Source organism: Helicoverpa zea, chromosome 20, assembly GCF_022581195.2.
Source record: "Helicoverpa zea isolate HzStark_Cry1AcR chromosome 20, ilHelZeax1.1, whole genome shotgun sequence".
Lineage (NCBI taxonomy): Eukaryota > Metazoa > Arthropoda > Insecta > Lepidoptera > Noctuidae > Helicoverpa > Helicoverpa zea.
This window is the reverse complement of record NC_061471.1, coordinates 999,874-1,018,450: the sequence shown is the minus strand read 5'-3', so window position 1 is coordinate 1,018,450 and position 18,577 is coordinate 999,874. Positions and strand designations below refer to the sequence as shown.

The 18,577-nt window shown below is 36.7% G+C and overlaps 1 protein-coding gene across 2 annotated transcripts in view; it reads left to right on the top strand.

The window, feature by feature from the left end:
• LOC124640128 (rRNA biogenesis protein rrp5) overlaps nucleotides 1–18,577 on the top strand; it is a 52,604-nt gene that overhangs the window by 9,882 nt on the left and 24,145 nt on the right. For both annotated transcript variants that reach the window (XM_047177788.1, XM_047177789.1), the window contains 9 exons: nucleotides 296–433; nucleotides 10,370–10,502; nucleotides 10,917–11,105; nucleotides 12,136–12,227; nucleotides 12,788–12,943; nucleotides 14,663–14,782; nucleotides 16,240–16,320; nucleotides 16,650–17,546; nucleotides 17,971–18,183. In XM_047177788.1, coding sequence (XP_047033744.1) covers nucleotides 296–433; nucleotides 10,370–10,502; nucleotides 10,917–11,105; nucleotides 12,136–12,227; nucleotides 12,788–12,943; nucleotides 14,663–14,782; nucleotides 16,240–16,320; nucleotides 16,650–17,546; nucleotides 17,971–18,183 — 2,019 coding nt within the window. The remainder of the gene's footprint in view (nucleotides 1–295; nucleotides 434–10,369; nucleotides 10,503–10,916; nucleotides 11,106–12,135; nucleotides 12,228–12,787; nucleotides 12,944–14,662; nucleotides 14,783–16,239; nucleotides 16,321–16,649; nucleotides 17,547–17,970; nucleotides 18,184–18,577) is intronic.

Below are 18,577 nucleotides of genomic sequence, written 5' to 3'. Positions count from 1 at the left end.
CGAATATGAGTGTCTTTCTACTGACTAAAAATTTTATAACATATAGATTAGGTTACTTTCTTAAGTAGCCCATGGTTTTATCAGATTTTTGAGGGAATTACTTCCCGCTCCCGAATAAAATATAACTTATATTATTCTGAGGCTAGCTTTAAGTATTATATTGCCAAGTTTCATAAAAATCCATTCCTAGTCAATGAAATTTTTGCATGAAAGAGGAACGACCCACACAAACTTTCACGTTAATATAAGTAAGTATTTAAGAGGTTTGTTTTAATTTGCCTTTTGTGTATTACAGATTCGTGCTCGACTATTGTACGTGATGCCGACCCGGAATACGCCCTTCCTCACGATGAAGAACATCTTCGAGTCCACCTTCCCTGATCTTGATGCTGAGCAGCAACTCCAAGACGGACAGATCATCGAAGAGGCAAAGGTATGTTTGGTGAAAACTGGGTTTCTACTGGAGTTTGATTCAATTCGTTAAAGTAGAAATATATTTTTATTTTTTATTGGGTCGTATTTTTTGCAATTCGGAATAATTCTTGGTGAAAGGCATCGTATTAGTTGCTTGTTTGTAATACTTTTTTTTTTTTTTTTTTTTTTTTTCCTCAATCCTGCTTAGCACAGCAATCTGTTTTTCCACATTTAGCTGTTATTTTCTTTGACCTCAGCCTGAGTGTGTCTTTAATTTAAAGAGGGGTCCATTGACTTCACTCTTTATAATGTTGGAAAACGGTTTTTGAGGGAGGGAACACTGTTTCTCCTCAGTCTTGAGTGCTGAACGCTGCCAGTGCCTGTTAGTTTAGTAGCTGAGGCATTTACATGTTTCGATAACTTGGTCTGATACTTGGAACTTCTGATGGAGATTTCTTGTTTCACCGTATTAAGATTTAGATCTCGTAAAATATATTTATTGCTGATGCATTTAGGTATGTTATACATGCACCTAATGCTCTTGGTTTGGAATCTTTCCAAGATATCAATATTGCTGCTGGATGCTGTGCCCCATAGTTCGATGCCGTACGTCCATACTGGCTTGAGGATTGCTTTGTAGATTAGCATTTTGCTTTCATTAGACAGTTGGGATTTTTTGCCTACCAACCAATACAAGCTTTGGAATTTTGTATCCAGTTGCTTCCGCTTAGTCCAGATGTGACTTTTCCATGTCAGTCTCCTATCTAAGTGCATACCGAGATACTTGACGTTGTCAGAGTGCGGTATTTGCTCTCCGTTAAGGGTAACTGGTGGGCAATCGCCTTTTCTAAGAGTGAAGGTGACATGGACCGATTTACTGTTGTTTGCCTTTATTCTCCATAACCCTAGCCATTCTTCAATTTCTATGAGATGCCTTTGTAGCGTTGCTGATGCGGATGCAGCCTCGGTGTTCACCGATAATATAGCAGTATCATCTGCATACGTGGCTGTCATAGTATCTTCTTTTATTGGTATATCAGCAGTAAATATGAGGTGTAGAACTGGGCCTAAAATACTGCCCTGTGGGACTCCTGAGCTAATGTCATATAGCTCTGATGTTTCATTTTGAACTTTTACCTCAAAGCACCTTTTATTTAAGTAGCTTGCCAAAATGGAGTAGAATGAGTGTGGTAGCTGATTTTTTATTTTGTAAAGAAGACCCATGTGCCAAACCCTATCAAAGGCCTGACTTATGTCCAAGAAAACTGCTGAACAAAACTGCTTGTTTTCAATAGTTTGGCTTATGGTGTTTGATATTCTGTGCACCTGTTCTATAGTACCATGTTTCTGTCTAAAGCCAAATTGGTGTTCTGGGAGAATTTCTTCTAAGTGGGCGTACATTCTGTTGAGTATTATTTGCTCAAAAAGTTTACCCAAGAGAGGGAGGAGACTAATAGGTCTGTATGATAAGGTTTCCTCTACTGGTTTGCCCGGTTTAGGCACCATTACCACCTGTGCTATCTTCCACTGGGATGGGAAATGGCTCAGTCTTAGGCATGAATTAAAGAGCATCACCAGAAACATTATGCCCTTCTTCGGGAGGTTCTTTATTAGGGTCGAATCAATTTGATCATACCCTGGCGCTTTTCCAGTGGGTAGTGATATAATTTCTCTAGAAATTTCTTTAGGGGTTGCTGCTCTTAGTGGTAGGCATAATTGGTTGGGTGATTGAAGGAAATCCCTAATTTCTTTATCCTTTTCTTCATTCCTAGTCTCAAGAGGGGTGAAGACATCTTTGAGGTGAACAGCAAAAGCTGTCGCTTTTTCATAATTTGATCTGGCCCAGGTGTTATCTCTTTTTTTGATTGGCGGGATGTGGTTTACAGGTCGTTTGAGGTTTTTAGTCGCGCGCCACAGTGAATAATTAGTGTCTTTGTTAGGAGTCAGGCGAGTTAAGTAGTTTTGAAAGCTGAGATTTTCATAGTCGCTAATCATTTTCTTCAATTCCTCTGAGGCTCTATTTAATTTGGTTTTATCCGAAGGATATCTAGTCCTATGCCACTCTTTCCTTAATTTTCTCCTCGCTAGTGCTGTCATTACTACTTTCTTTGGATATTCTCTGTGAGGGCGATTTGTATTTTTTGTAGGGGTTGTTTTGATGGCTGCCATATGAATTATGTAGTTGAATTTTTCAATACTGTTTTCAATATCCTCTGTTGTTTTCAATTTAATGTTTAGTTCTAGGTTTTGAGAGATGATGTCCTTGTATTTGTCCCAATCAGTGTTTTGATTGTATATTCGTGTCGATGGCTCAGAGGGAATGGCAACTTTTGTTTGATTAAGAATAACCGGGGAGTGGTCTGACGATAGGTCCTCACATTTCTCTATTTTAGTGTAGTTCCTGCTGATATTCTTTATTATATAAAAGTCCAATAGATCAGGTATTTTGTTTAAATCCTTTGGCCAGTATGTAGGCTCACCGTGAGATATGCAATCAAGGTTCATATCTACTGTGGCTTTGTATAGTTGTCTACCCTTCGGGTTGATTAATCGGGAGCCCCAGTAGGTATGCTTGGAGTTCCAATCTCCTCCACTTATAAATGTCGGTCCTAGCTCCGCAAAAAATGTTTTAAATTCTTCCGCACTGATAGAGTGTCTTGGTGGGCAGTAAACTGCAGCAATAGTTGTATCTGAATTTTTGTAATTTAATTTGATCATAGTTGCTTGAATTTTATCTGTTTTGTATGGGTTTAAGGCATAATGCTTGATATTTTTTCTCACTATAACCGCAGTCCCACCGTGTGAATTTCCAGAAGGGTGGTCAGTTCTATAGGTTGTGTAGTTTTTAAATGTGATGTATGACCTCGGAGTTAGTCTTGTTTCGGAAATCAAAGCTATGTCAATTTTCTCCATTTCCATGAAAAGCTCAAGTTCTTGTCGTCTAGTAGTTATCCCGTTGGCATTCCATGTGAGTATACGGAGGTTTATGCCCTCTGTGAGACCAGTCCTGTGATTAGTTGGACCATCCGGTCCATCATGCTGTCCATCATGGTTTTCATGATTTCTTGGAATCGATTGAACATTATGTCTAACATTTTAGTAATGTTTGGTCCATTGTCCGTCAAGTTGTCATTTATTTGTTTTTCTTGTAATGTGTACAATGATTGGTCGGTCAGGTTTTTGGATTCTTTTCTATGTCTTAGTGCGTCGGAATAGCTTCTCGGTTGAGCTGAGGGTTGGGGTTCTTCTGGGGTAGCTTTTGGCTGGTGGGTGTGAACGAAAGTTGCTTTGTTGGAGTCTGGTTTTACTTTAATTTTTAATATTCTCTCTTTATATTCTTTATATTTGTTGCATCCTCTGTAACTAGCTGGGTGACTACCTTGGCAATTTGCGCATACAGCGTCTGTTTCAGGAAGTTTTGTGCAAGTAGCTGTTGGGTGGTCATTTCCGCACTTGACACATCTGAAGGGACGAAAACATTGATTTTTGCTGTGCCCAAATCTTTGGCATCTCTTACATTGTATAACTTCTCTTTTCTTGTATGGTGCCTCAATTGTAACTTTAACCTGACCGATGTGTCTTATATTGAATATATCTTTGTTGTTAGGCCGCTGTTCTATATCCACAAAGTAAAGTGGGAGTTTTTGTTTTGTTGTGCGGTGTTGCACGTTCACGACTTGTCTCACTTCGTGCCCATTGTCCTGGAGTTCTGCTTTAATAAGTGATATATCTTCGGATGCATGTAAGCCTCGGATAACCACTCGGTACGCTCTCTCACTTTTTAATTTATATGTGTAGTGGTGTATTTCTTTCTCAATAAGGTAATCTCTTATTATTTTATAAGTCTCGATGTCGCTTGGGATAAGCTTGATGATATGCCCTGATCTAAGTGTAGTCATTTGATATTTATCTGGGTTTACTGCCTTATTTAGGATGTCTCTCAGCGGGATTATGTCGATTACTCCTGTGATAAAGATCGGCTCTGGTTTTGGGACATATTCTTTTTTGTTGTTTTCAGTTTCGTTATTTTCATCACTAAGAATATCAAATCTGTTTTGTGTAGGAACCAAAGGATTGATTCCTTTATTCGCTGACTGTTGCCCGGTAGGACTTTCCTGTCTCTTTCTCTTTGCAGGAGGTAAACGGTCTAGTTGCCATTGGTTGCTATTCTGTGCATTCTCTTTTAGTGGAGAGCATGTTTGATCGGCTTTCTTAGCTTGGTTGTCTGGTCTATCCTGCAGTGTACTCTGATGGTTTTCCTTACAGACAGGTGCTTCTGTCATATTATTACTGCTATTGCAACCGCTGAATGAAAAAGATCTTGGTCTCGTTTCAAATAATCCTTTATGAAAGATTTGTTGTGTTGTTGTTTTTTGTGTTTTATTTTCAGGTTTACTCATATTGTTCCCACGAGTTTGGACGAAATGGTTGTCGCTCACAGGGTGACGCCATTCCTGTGAGAAGGCTATATACAATGGTGTTCGCCAGGTTCACCAAGGTTGGCGCTAAAGACTGAGACCCTCAGCCATTCATCCTATTGGCGCGGTGCCCACCGTAGGATTGGGGTGAATTTTTATTGAGGCTTTCAACCTCTTGACACGGGCAGTTAAGTCAATGTCCCCGATTCTGTAGACAAGTCCACGGAGTAGCGGGTTGGAGGGATCATTTCCTATCACCTCCTGGGAAGATCATACGGGTTAGTTAACCGCCGCCCGAGACTCGGCGTTGACCTTTTACAGCTGGTTTGGTCGGCTCTCAGCCAACCCTCCTCCTTTCACATACGGGCTTGGGACCGTCAACGGCGGAGTTGATTTAATGTTGATTGTAATACTGAAAGAGTGTTGATCAATTATATGAAAATAAAATTCAATCAAGAATTACAATTCTGTCAAAGTATTTAGAATTCAATTTGACAATGGTTTTCTGTGTAGTTTTATCATTATTGGAAGCTTTCATATGTGTATTGTTTTGTTAGTTATTGGTTTGTGCAGAGGAAACTATAAATGAAACCAATAGTTTTTTTAAGATTATTTATTTTGAATAAACACAGAAATAGAGGATTATAAAAACTTAAAATTCTAATATAAAATGCATTTTGCACATAAAATGGATGTACCTTCCTAGATGTTTAGAAGGCTTGTGTTAAGAAACAGCGAGATTAAACACATTCCCGCTTCTTAAAATATCTTAAAATAAGTACACTGGTAATCATAAAATTTCATCGCTTAAATCTATTAAGAAAAATGGCATATTTGTACTACACATTCAAAAAACATTACTCTAATTGTCCTGTGGACCCTATATCTAATTATAAAAAAATAAAAAAAAATCAAAAAAATGTACCGTGACTCTGTGTTGTTAACAATACTTTTAGGTTGCACCTAAAAGTTTGACTATGGCCTTAATGCGGTATAAAACATTTTCACCTTTAAGGAACTTATTATTTTATTTAAATCTGATCATTGTGCATTAATGTAAATCAAATTGGAACCATTGATGGTTTTACAAAACTCTACCAAGCTAACGATAAAAAAACACAATTAATGGAATCTAAAATCTTAACTACGATAACGATAATATTCTTATAAAATAGTAAATAGTATAAAATAAAGAGGTAGGATATAGTACCGCTGCGTTGATTGGCGATCTCAGTGGGCCTGAAGATATACTGGTCAAGTTTTGATGTGTGTAGTCTTGTGGATGTCGTGGTGGGTTCTCGGGACTCGACTGCCGGAGTTATTGTAATGTGGCGATTTGTGTTATTGTTGATTTTGCATCGCCAGTCGTCTCAGCTGCATTCTACCAGAATTTGGACCATGGGTATTTAGGCTTGTCATTGGAGCTTCCGTTGGGTTCGCTCGCAGGCGCGTCGGGCGGGCCGCGGCTGGTGGACGGCACGGCGTCGTCGGGGAAGCCGGGCGGGCGGCTCGGCCGGGACTCCGGGATCGGCCGGGTGTAGCGCACAGTATTCTCCTGCACTAACACGCACTCTTCAATCATTGCCATCTTCTTCCTCAGTTCCCCGATATTCTTGTCAATACTGGCTTTCTTTTGGGACTTGCGTTCTTCCATTTTTTTCATTTCCTTTTCGATTTCACGTAACTGATCCGCTTCGTATTCGCGCAAAGATGCGATGCTAGCTTCAAATTCTTTAACTTTCTCAGTCAACTCAGCTTGCATTGTTTCTATTTTCTGATCGGTATTCACTTTTTTCATTGCCTTAATTTCATTCAACCTCTGAATTTCAGCTTCAAGTTCACTCCTTTTCTGTGCTTCGTTCAGTTGCATCGCCTCGACGTCTCTCTCAAACTCCTCCCTGGTCCTAGCTAACATGGTTAGGGATTCTTCAATATTCTTCTGACTTCTGTTCTTAATCTGAGCCTCAATTTCCTTTAAGTTTTGGATTTGGGCTTCGATTTCAACCTTTCTCTCAGCTTCAGATTGTTGCGCTATTTCAATATTCCTCTCAAATTCAGCTTGATTAATGGCCAATGTATTTTGTAATGCTTGAATATCCATTTCAATGTTGTTTCTTTTTTCAGCAAGAGTTTCATTTAATTGATGAATTTGAGCTTCAATCTCACTTTTCTTTTCAGCATGGCACTGTTCGATTGCATCAATGTTCCGCTTAAATTCTTCATTACTTGCTGCCAGGCGGGTTTGCAAAGCTTCAACGCTCTTATCGATTTGGCTTCGCTTTTGTGCTTCAACATCACGCATCTTTTGAATTTGAGCGTCTACTGAGCGTTTTTTCATAGCTTCAGATTCCTCCATTGCCTTTTTATTATTGTCAAATTCTTCTTTGTGTTTCTTCAAAACCGTTTCCAGCGATGCAATATGTTGAACGATTATTTGTTTGTTCTCTGCTTCGATATCTTTCATTTTTTGAATTTCTGCGTTGATTTCAGAATCCTTCTCACTTGCCTTCAATTGCCATGTCTTTATATTATTCTCAATATCACTTTTCACGTCGGCCTTTTGTAGTTCCAATGCCAGAATTTTTCTGTCACAGGCTTCTTTTATCTGATCGGATGTTTCTAACAAGTTGTGTATTTCAGTTTCAATTTCACTCTTCCTGCGAGCTTCGTGTTCTTGCCATGTTTTTATATTTTGTTCAAGTTCTTGTTGTTTTTTTGCTAATGACGATTGCAATTCTGCAACATTTCGCTCAATAGTTTCTTTACTTTGAGCTTCAATTTCTGTCAATTGTTTTATTTCATTTTCAATTTGACTGGCAGTAGTAGACTTTTCGTTTTGCATAGCGTCGACAATCCTCTCAAATTCGAGTTTAGCTGAAGCTAACGTGGCTTGCAGAAATTCAATTTCATTCTCAATCTGTTGTTTCATTTCGGTTTCAACAGCTTTCATTCTTTGAATTTCGGCTTCGGTTTCCCGTGTAGTTTCGGCAGCACAACTCTTCATGGTCTCAATATTCCTTTCAAATTGTTCTCTGTTCACAGCCAAGGAATCTGTGGTGCCTTCAAGTTGTTTCTCATTTTGCGCTAATGCGCTGTGCAAGGCTTGAATATTCCTTTCCAAGTTGATCTTCCTTTGGGCATCAATGTGTAGAATTCTTTGAATTTTAGATTCTATTTCCCTTTTTTTCTCGGTTCCATATTTTTGTATGGCTTCAATGTTTTTCGCAAATTCGTCTTCGTTGGTTGCTAATGTCTGCATCAAAGCTTGTATATTCTTCTCAATATCCTCTTGCATTTGAGTTTCGATTTGCTTCATGTTTTCCGTTTGTTCTTCTAGTTCACGTCTTTTATCAGCCTCAGCTTGTTGTAGTGATCGTATGTTTTCATCGATCTCATCTCTGGTCAGAGCCAAAGAGTATTGCAAATCTTCAATATTGTTCTCCATTTCCTTTCTCCTCTCAGCCTCCACAGCTCTCAATCTTTTAATTTCATCGTCGATTTCTTGTTTTTTCTGAGTTTCCAATTTTTCCATTAGAATCGAGTTCTGTTTGACGCCGTCCCTGACCTTAATTAATTTCTTTGTCTTCTTAACAATACTTTTTTCTGAGCGTTTTTGTTTAGACGACTGTACTTTCTTCAATTTAGCAGTAATTTTCATGATTTGTTCCTTTTTCTCAGCTTCTATTTTTTTTAAATTTTCCATATCTTTGGCGAATTGTTGTTGGCTAGAATCTAGCGACTCCCGCAGCGCTTTAATGTTTTCATAGACCTGACGCTGAACCTGGGTCTCTTCGTCCCTGACGTTTTGAATTTGAGCTTCAATTGCTGCCTTTTCCTCAGATTCACGTTGAAGCATTGCTGCGATATTTTTCTGAACTTCAACTTCAACCGAAGCTAATGTTTGCTTGAGTGCTTCAATATTGTTCTCCGTGGCGATTTTTGTCTGAGTCTCGGTGTCTTTGACACTTTGTATTTTAGCATCAATTTCACGTTTCTTCTCAGCCTCGTATTGTCTCATAGACTCAATGTTCTGCTGCATGATATTTGTCTTCAATTCACGATACTGCTCCATACCAAATATTCTTTCCTCGAATTGGTCTTCAGTCGTAGCTAAAGTTTGTTGCATTTCATCAACGTTCTTGCTAACGCGCTGCTTTCTCTGCTCAGCAGTGTCTTTGATATTCTGGATATTTTGTTCAATTTCACTTTTTCTCGAAGCTTCATATCGTGTTATTTCCTCCATTTCCTTAGCACATTTTTGTTTAATGCTTGATAACTCATTTTCCAAAGCTTCAATATTTTTGTTCATATTTAATGTGGCTTGAGCGACATTTGCAGTCATTTGTTTCATTTCAGATTCAATGTCGCTTTTTTTCTTCGCTTCAAGCTGTTTCAGATATTGCATGTGTTTTTTGTATTCTTCTTTATTCAAAGCTAAATCCGTTTCCATTTTTTCAATTTTCCTACCTACATCGATTTCCATCTGAGCTTCTTTTTCTTCCAACTCTTTGATTTCATTGTCTATCGCACTTTTTTTCTCAGCTTGATACAATTGCATGGCTCTCTTCTTATTTTCAAAATCATTTTCAGCAGTTTCCAATAACTTTTTCGAGTTTTCAATGTCTATATTTATATTTGCTCTCTCTTGAGCGTCAATATCCATCATCTGCTGGATTTTTTTGTCGACAGATTCTTGTGTTTTTTTTCTGGTTTCTCGCAATTTTTCCTTATCTTTTTCCAATTGCTTTTTGGTTTCGGTTAACTTTTGATTCATGTTTGCACGAATCATTTTAAATTTGTTGGATATCTCGGATATTTTAGCTTGTTTTTCCCGTTCTTTTTCTTGCAGTTGATGCATATCTGCCTTAAATTGATCTCGCTCCTTAGAGAACTCTATCTCCATTTTCTCAATATTCTTATCCACTTTTTTTTTCATTTTTTCCTTTTCGCCTTTAAGTTTATTTGATTCTTTCTCAATTCTTTTTTTTTCGTCATCCTCTCGTTGTCGCATAGCCTTCTTATTCTTTTCAACCTCTTCTTTTTGCTCATTCAGGTGCTTAATCTTTTCCTGAATTCTTTCCTCCCTTTTAGATATATATTCTTCTTCTAATTTTTTTAAATTGTTATATTCATTTTGTATTTCAACGTTTTGTTCTTCCTCCTCGGCTTTCAACGCTTTAATTTTGTCTTCAATTATTTTGATTTTTTCGTAGGTTGTAGAACGATACTCACGGTGGCCATCCAAGTCAAGAGGTGCTTTTTTGTCCAAGACAAGCTTCTCTAACGTATTCAAAGTATAGTCCAGCCGTTTTTTTCTCGTCTCTAATTGCTTCGTTAAGTTGTTTATCTTTACTGTTATCTGCTGTCTTTTTAATTCTTCACGTAATTTCTTTAAATTTTCTTGATTCCTCTGATATTTCTTCTTCATGTCTGATACTTTGCTCTCGGATTTCCTTTTTTTTATCGGCGACTTCGTCTCCTGCGAACAAACAAATGTCACAAATTAGTTTTATATATTCATGATATGGTTTCTATAGGTGCTGAAGATAACAGGCCGGTCGATACACTTCCGGCTGGGGGGAGGGTGTTACGGCACCATGAGCCTCAAGCGGATCCAGGTGGACGAAGATCTGACTGATGAGGAGGTGGTGGCCAAGTCCTATCCTATAGGTAAATGGTATTTCTAAGGCCTATTTTCATCGACAACATAAACGTCAACTTTTTATTATGAATTTTCACGTAAATTTTCACTTTCAAAGTAAACAGTGGTTTTTAAAAAAGTTGTCGATTATGTTGTCGGTGAAAATGAGCCTAAGCCATCGCAGTTTTGATAATTGAGAATAAGCCTATTTATAGTATAGCATAGCGCCTGTTTTTCAGCAAAAGTGTAGGTATGGTTATAAAATCAATTTTGTATAGACGTACTAACTTTGTCACGTGGTTTTAAACATTGCATTCTTAAACTGTGGATTCGTTAATTATTTTAGTTACATGTATATAAAAAATTCCTTGTTGCGGTACGCAGTTTATATTGTTTAACAAAATAAAATACGACAGTTATAACCTCTAAAACTCTGTTTGTAGGCAGCAGTCACAAAGTTCGCGTGCTTTGCTACAACTTGTCAGACTACGTGTACTCCGTGTCAGACCAGTCTGACGTTCTGACGGAGAAGTACTTCAATTTCGAGCAGCTCAAGCCGGGGGATATTGTCGACGCTACTGTCAAAAGTGTGGCCGACAATCATGTACTACTCAACGTTGGACGAGTTTCAGGTATTTCGTTTAAAGTTTTGCAGCCGAATACCGAAACGTCATTTTATTTTAAATGCTGCTTAAACATCATTGTATTTCTGTCTCAATAAGTGCTGCGACAGAATTATTTTTAGAAAGACTTTGGCTAGATTTTTCCATTTAACTGTAGCGATAACCAAATCATACTTGCCGCTTATTGGTCGGCGGTTTGACAACTCGAAATGGTTCGGCTATCGTTTTAGTTATAAAGTTAAGTTAGTTCGTTAGTTAGTATTTATCAGTATTTTTGTATAAGGGTAATGAAACATAACCCGGTCTGCTTGTTTCGTGATTAACTCAAAAATTATTAAAGGAATTTCCGTATGGTTTGCACCAATAGGATTCACAGTTGGTGGGGTAACGCTTACTCAAATTGTGCCCAGCTAGTTTTACTCTTTTAGTTTTAGCCTTTTGATCCATTATGGGTCCGTTCACACAGATCGGCTCGGAGAGCGCATTTTTCTTTTGACACAGACCGGATTCGGCTCCGAGGGGCTGCGTGAGATGCAATTGGAGCCAAACGTCAGGAAGACCGAGAAAAAGTACACGATCGGAGCCGGTCGGCTCCTCTTATTATTTCACACCGAGCGCCTTCCAGCATTCTTAATGACAAAAGAAGTGCGCATAGAAAAATAAACCTTACTTCAAATACTAATAAGTACTCGATTTTCAACGTGTTAAGAATTTGCTCTCCTTTCTGAGCCGGTCTGTCTGAACGGACCCTAAGGCCGAAGTTCAACGACAACATAAACGTCAGTTTTCTTAAAACAACTTCTTACCATGACTTTTCACATCGGTGAACTTGGGCTTTATTCATATTAATTTTAATATCGATGGTAATAAGATTAAAATTTGATTTTAATTTAATTTTAACTGTTGTTAATTCGTTATTTTTACTCAATCCATTATGGACACAATGCCTGAATTAAAATATTTTTATTTTATTTATATATTAATGTAGTAACTTTAGTGTAATTCCGTACATAATTTTAATTGAATATTATATTTTCAGGCTACGTTTCGCAAGCTCATCTATCTGACTCCGGATTGCTCACTGATACTAAAAAGTCTTCAGTTTCCAAATTGCCTAAGAAAAAATATAAGGTAAATAGCCTAATGTTATTCCTATCTATTTTTCTGACGTTCGAAAAGTGCTGTTTAGCAGCCAAGTTTGAATAAACGAATTTTGATTTTAATTTTGATTTCAAAGAATAATACGAGTCTCATTAATCGGGTTAATAATAAAACTAAGATTTCCATGTTCGTTTGTTTCATATGAACCGTGCTATTGGACATTTCAAAATTGCACAGACAATGTATTTTTGTTGCCGTTTGAAAAAATTGATACTTTTGGGGCTCTCACACAACAAATATGTTTTTTTTGCTCACACGGAGCCCTGTGTGCGTTACAACTTGCATTTGGCGGGTCTTTAAGTAAGCATTATAGCATACTACTTAGCTCCGGCTTCGCACGGGATAACAGTATTTCCCCACTATTTAATGTACCTTTCTCTTTAATCACTCCATCTATTAAAAAAAACCGCATGAAAATCATTTGCGGAGTTTTGAAGTTTTAAGCGTACAAAGTGGCACGGGGTCAGAAAAAGCGACATTTTGTTTTATACTATGTAGAATAGATATAAAAATATATTTATCTTTTTCAGCCGGGACAATCAGTAAAGGCTCGTGTTTTGGCCGTGGACCCTGCGAAACAGACCCTGTTTTTGACCTTGAAACCTAGCTTGCTGTCACCGGACATACAAGTTTTAGACAGTTACGGAAAAGCTGTCGTTGGAAGAGCATATACTGGAGTTATTAAGGTATGTATGTAATTTTTAGGGTTTTTGTTATTTCGTACCCAACGGGTAAAAAGGGACACTATTGTTTTCGCTCCTCCGTCCGTCCGTCCGTCTGTCACCAGGCTGTATCTCATGAACCGTGATAGTTAGAGAGCTGAAATTTTCACAGATGATATATTTTTGTTGCCGCTATAACAACAAATACTGAATATGAAAACTAGAAGTAATAAATATTTTGAGCGGCTCCCATACAACAAACGTTATTTTTTTGTTTTTCAATGAGCCCTTTTAAGCTACCTTGACTAGTTAAACAAGAATTGATAGCGATACTACAAAATATAAACATGAAAGTTTGTGTTTTTTGTTTCTGATGGATAGATATTAATATTTATATTATTTATTATATTCCATAATGATCATTAGGTTGAAAATATAAAATGATTGTCACAATAAGGTATTTTAGTCTAGATGAGAAAAAAATTAAAAGTGTATTACAATGATTGTTTAGAGGAAAAGCAATCGGGAAATGTTAGTTTCACTTCGTAAGGTACATAAATATATTTTTTATTGGAGTTTAAAGTTTTTAGGTTTTTTTATCTGTCTTTGAACACTACGAAATGTCGCCGCCATGCTAATGACGTCATTACGGTAGTAAACAAAAGTGTATAACCTCTAAATATTATCCACATTTCCCAAAGTATTGATTCTTGAAGTAGTTAACCTATCATTAAAGAGTATATTTCATTAGATAGGTAATGTTAATACAGTTACTTACATCAAAGTGATCTTCACAAAAGTATAAACGAGATTTATCTGATAACAGTCCGGGATCTCGTCTCGCAACTTTTAACCAAGTGTTTCTCATATTTATATCCACTGGTACTTGAATCCATAATTTGTCTGGTGTTTTTACACTAGTGTTCTCACATTCAGAAACAACACACCAACGATACGGGGCATAATTACTCATTATTAAAATTTTCAATACATATCAAAATATGTATTACTGACAGCTGTAGTTTGTTTACTAACGTAATGACGTCATGACCAAAAAACAATCATGGCGTCCGTTGTGTGCCGCGTTTTCGCGAAATACGCGCGAAATTTGAAATTATGATAAAACAATTAATTTATATTCGTACATAACGTGAGAAAAAAAAATATTTTTAATTTTTTAGAGATATATTAAGACTAAAGAATTTATTTAAGATATATTTCAAAAATGCATGTAATACCCTATTAAGGACCCTGATGGGCATAGCAAGATAAGAGATAAGAGAGGAAGGCGTATTTAATTCTCGTTTTATAAGTTAAGGTAGCTCAGATGAACTGACAACAAAATACACTATTTTAACATAAAATTAGGCGCCAGTCAAATAATATGGACCGCTAAAAATTGGCTGTACGGTATATTTTTAGAGTTTCAGAAGAGTATTTTTTTCTGAAGTTCTACATATAATTAAAGAAAAAGTTTTTGAAAATGTTGAAAGAGATAAAATTAACTTATTCAGCACTGAGAATTTGTGTTTAAAAAACTGAATGAATGTAATAAGCTTATATAACAGAATAACACATAGGAAAAAAATATGGTGAATGGGAAACAGGAAAAGAACTCTAAGAAGCGGGTGAAACCGCTCGTGGAAGTCGTCATACGTAGGACATACATATTGTCGATATTTCCGTCTGTCTTTTTTTGATCTTAAGACAATAACATTAAGGTGCATATTTGTTTATTTCCAGCACATAAAGGATTATCTTCTGGTGTCGTTCTTCAACAACGTGGTGGCTTTCATTCCTCGACAGTACGTGACTAAGGAACCTTTAGATGTCATCTCCCAAGCTTTCCATATCGGACAAATTGTGAGTACTAAAGATTTTAACCGACTTCGAAAAAGAAGGTTCTGTGTTCACCTTAACTTTAGGCTTTGGCCCTTGAGTTTGTTTCGGTGTTTCTTCTCAAGGTAGTCGGGACAGGATTCTAATACAAACACAGGCCTTATTTAGATTTAAAATTGTTGATGTTTTAAAGTCTTTTGTATAATACCCAAAAGCAGATATTTTTTGTGTACATATATTCTGCAATTTTTCGACTTTTCGGCTATCTAGCACTGATATATTTTTGTTCAAGCAAGCTAACACACTCTTGATGAAAAAATTAAAGTCTAATAGGGTTGTTTCCAATTTTCGGAAATCTATTTAGATAGCTTCTAAATAATTTTAAGATCACCCTCTCTTTCATTTTTCGTCTCAAATCTTTTTATTTTGTATGTATTACATTTTTTTCTATTTCTCTTAAAATATTGCTCAGAAAACGCTAGATCACGTGACTGTGACGTCAACGTTCTCTGTTCATTCCTTTACATTTTAAAGCATATCTAACGAGAAAAAACTAACATACCAACTAATGGATTTCTTAATTTTAATAATGTATTTTTATAAAATAGCTACAAAAACTATAATATTTTAAACATATAAATTATTTTTATACATTTGCACAAAAATAAAATACCTCAAATGTTTTGAGTTGTGTACCTACGTGGAAAAATGAAATGGTGCAAAGAAACGTAAAGTTTGTGTTTATTTATATTGAGGTCATGTTTGTGTCCGCGTTCGAAAAGATTTGATGCTTTTTCAAAAAACTTAAATTAAATGAATGTCTACAAGGTTTGTGTTGTGCGAGGTTGTGGAAATACGACCATTAGTGCTCCAAATAAACTGTTCATCCACGTTCCGCTGAATAAAAATCTTGGTTATCAAAGAATTGAGCGACCATAAAAGAGTCTACTCCTGGCAGATTGGAATATACCAGCTTTCATAAATCCTTTCACCATAATTCTTTAGCAGTTGTATCACTTAAATGCAATTAACACACAGAACTTCACAGAAGCAAATAAACAAAACATTAATTCTGAGGTTATTTCGATATATCTGTCACTGTCAAATACTTGTCATTGTCAAATATAGAAAGGATGACGTCATCGGTCTCTTCTCGTCGTTTTTAATGGCGTGACGTCATAGGCTCTAAATTAAAATTTCATAAATTAATTGAAAAAATATATGGTCAGTTATAAATAATATAATATAGCTTATCGTGTTTCTACTTTGGTGAACTTTCGGTGCATTTATTTATTTTTAACTAAATGAATACTAGGAAACAACCCTATTACGAAATTAAAAACAAAATGAAAGTCGGGACGGGAATAAGCTTTTATTTCCTTTAACTTTGTATTGATTATTGTTCTACTGTCACTCGGCTGTAACTACAAAACTATGTTTTAAAATAGGTTACGAAATAATCGAATTACCCTTGTTTTCAGGTAAACTGCACGATAATTAAAGTTTACCCGGATGCTAACAAGATGACCGGCAGTCTCACTACACAACCGTTCACGCCTACGGTGAGTAACACATTTGTCATATAATATTTTAAAACAATAATTTTAAAAAATTAGTTCTTCACAAAAATGTCGACCGTTATCATGAAGTGCTTGTTCCCCGCGTCTCGAGGGAACTACTTTTCGCATCCGGATAAAAACTAGCCTGTGTGCTTTCGCAAGGTCTATACTATTATTTTGTGTTCCAAATTGTATTCATATCAGTCCAGTATTAGGCGTAAAAGCGCAGCATATAGACAGAATAACGTTGCCTTCATAATACTAGTATGGACTTTGTTTTAACTAAATTCTACATAACTGGCATTGTAATGTTTATTCCCCTTTCTTCACAGGAAAAACGCGAAAAGCCAACGAAACGAAAACAGAAGCAAGACGATGAAGTGCTCAATAAAAAAACTAAAACCGAACAACCAGAGGTAAAAGACAAAAAGAAAAAACACACAGAAGTCATAATACAAGAATCTGACACAGAAGAAACAAGTGAACCAGATAACAAGAAGAAAAAGAAGAAATCAAAAGTTGAACACATTGAAGAAGAAGAAGATCAGCAAGTTACCAAAAAGGATAAGAAGAAAAAACTTAAAAAAGAATCAACAGATGAGAATGCTACTACTGAGGACGATGAAGCTCAAGTAAAAGACAAAAAGAAGAATAAAAAGAAGAAAGACAAAGAGATATCAGAAGAGAGTGACGCAATAGAGACTGACATAAATGACGATGAACAAGTACTAACCCCACAAGACTTAGCTCTCATAGACTTAACAAGTTGCGTCACCGCAAAGCAATATAAAAAACGCATAGTCTCTCTTCTTAAATCGATAAATAACAGATCGAAACGTATCAGCAGGATCGATAGAAAAATCGAGAGAATCGAAGAGAAAGGCTTAGATCCACTGACTAAGGTTTATCACACAGCTATGCATAACGACAAGCTTATAGTGCAAGAACGATTGGAGAAATTAATGGCCGCCTTGGCCGCAGCTCAGGAGAAATTAAAAGAGCTAGGAGGGGAGTTTTCTAAGAAAGATTATAAGAAGGAGAAGGAAGAGAAAAAGTTGAAGAGAGAGGCAGAGAAAGGGGGAGATGTAGTGGAGAAGTTGGAAGTGAAAGTTGCGGAGAGTTTGGAGCCGGCGTTGCAGGCTCCGAGTGTTCAGGACTTTTGGTCTGCAGGGGCGGATAGCCTGGTGAAGAATGTGCAAGATGAAGAGGATACCAGTAGTGAGGATGAGGTCAGTTCTGGTCTTTATTACTGTTGTTTATTTGCAAGAAGTCTGTATTTGTGATTTTATAATCGCATCGCAGTTCCCGTTTTTATCAATTATAGATTTTTCATAATAATTAGTCGGTTTATTCTCAGTCTAATCATAAAAAATACCAACATAATATAATATTAAATTTGAATGAAAGTTTGTTGTTAATCTAAACGACCGACTAATGGATTTTTTGACAATAATTTATTTAAAAGATTTCCCACCCAAGATCTCTTATGAACGGTCTATGTTTTTTTTTGCTAACTGATCATAAAACTAACTTAAAACTTGAACTGGCTACTCGAAACACACAATAATATTTATGTTATAGATATAATTTTCTAAATAAATGACGCCACAGTATTGCAGTATTAAAAACGTTAAAACTCAACCATCTTTTCAGGAGACAGAGCAGCCAAAGAAAAAGCGTAAAAAATTGACGGTTGCCGAAAAGCTGGCTAAAGTGAGAGAAGAGGAAGAGAGAGTGAGGGAGCTGGAGCGACGCGCGACAGAGAGTGACACTCAGCCGCGCTCCGCAGAACACTTCGAGCGGGCGCTGCTCGCCAGCCCCAACTCCAGCCAACTGTGGATCGCATACATGGCATTCCACCTACAGGTACGTACATTCCTCTGCTATCCCTACTAATATTATAAATGCGAAAGTAACTCTGTCTGTCTGGCTGTTACGCTTTCACGTCTAAACCATTCAACTCATTTTAATAAAATTTGGTACAGAGATAGAGTTGACCTTGAGAAAGAACAGAATAGTTTTGATCCCGGACTTTTGAAGAATTCTCTTGGAAACGCGATATAACCGAACTCTACGCGGGCCAAGGCGCGGGCGGAAGCTAGTCTGTCTATATATCAGGTGTGTCCTACCTAATCTGTCTGTCTGTATGTCTAATATACTCTATGATATTCTATGGCGAATTGTAAAAAAAATAACCCAATCCATTCAGTGGTTTGGCCACAGGAATCATTTTTCGTTTTCATAATTTACAACATCGTGT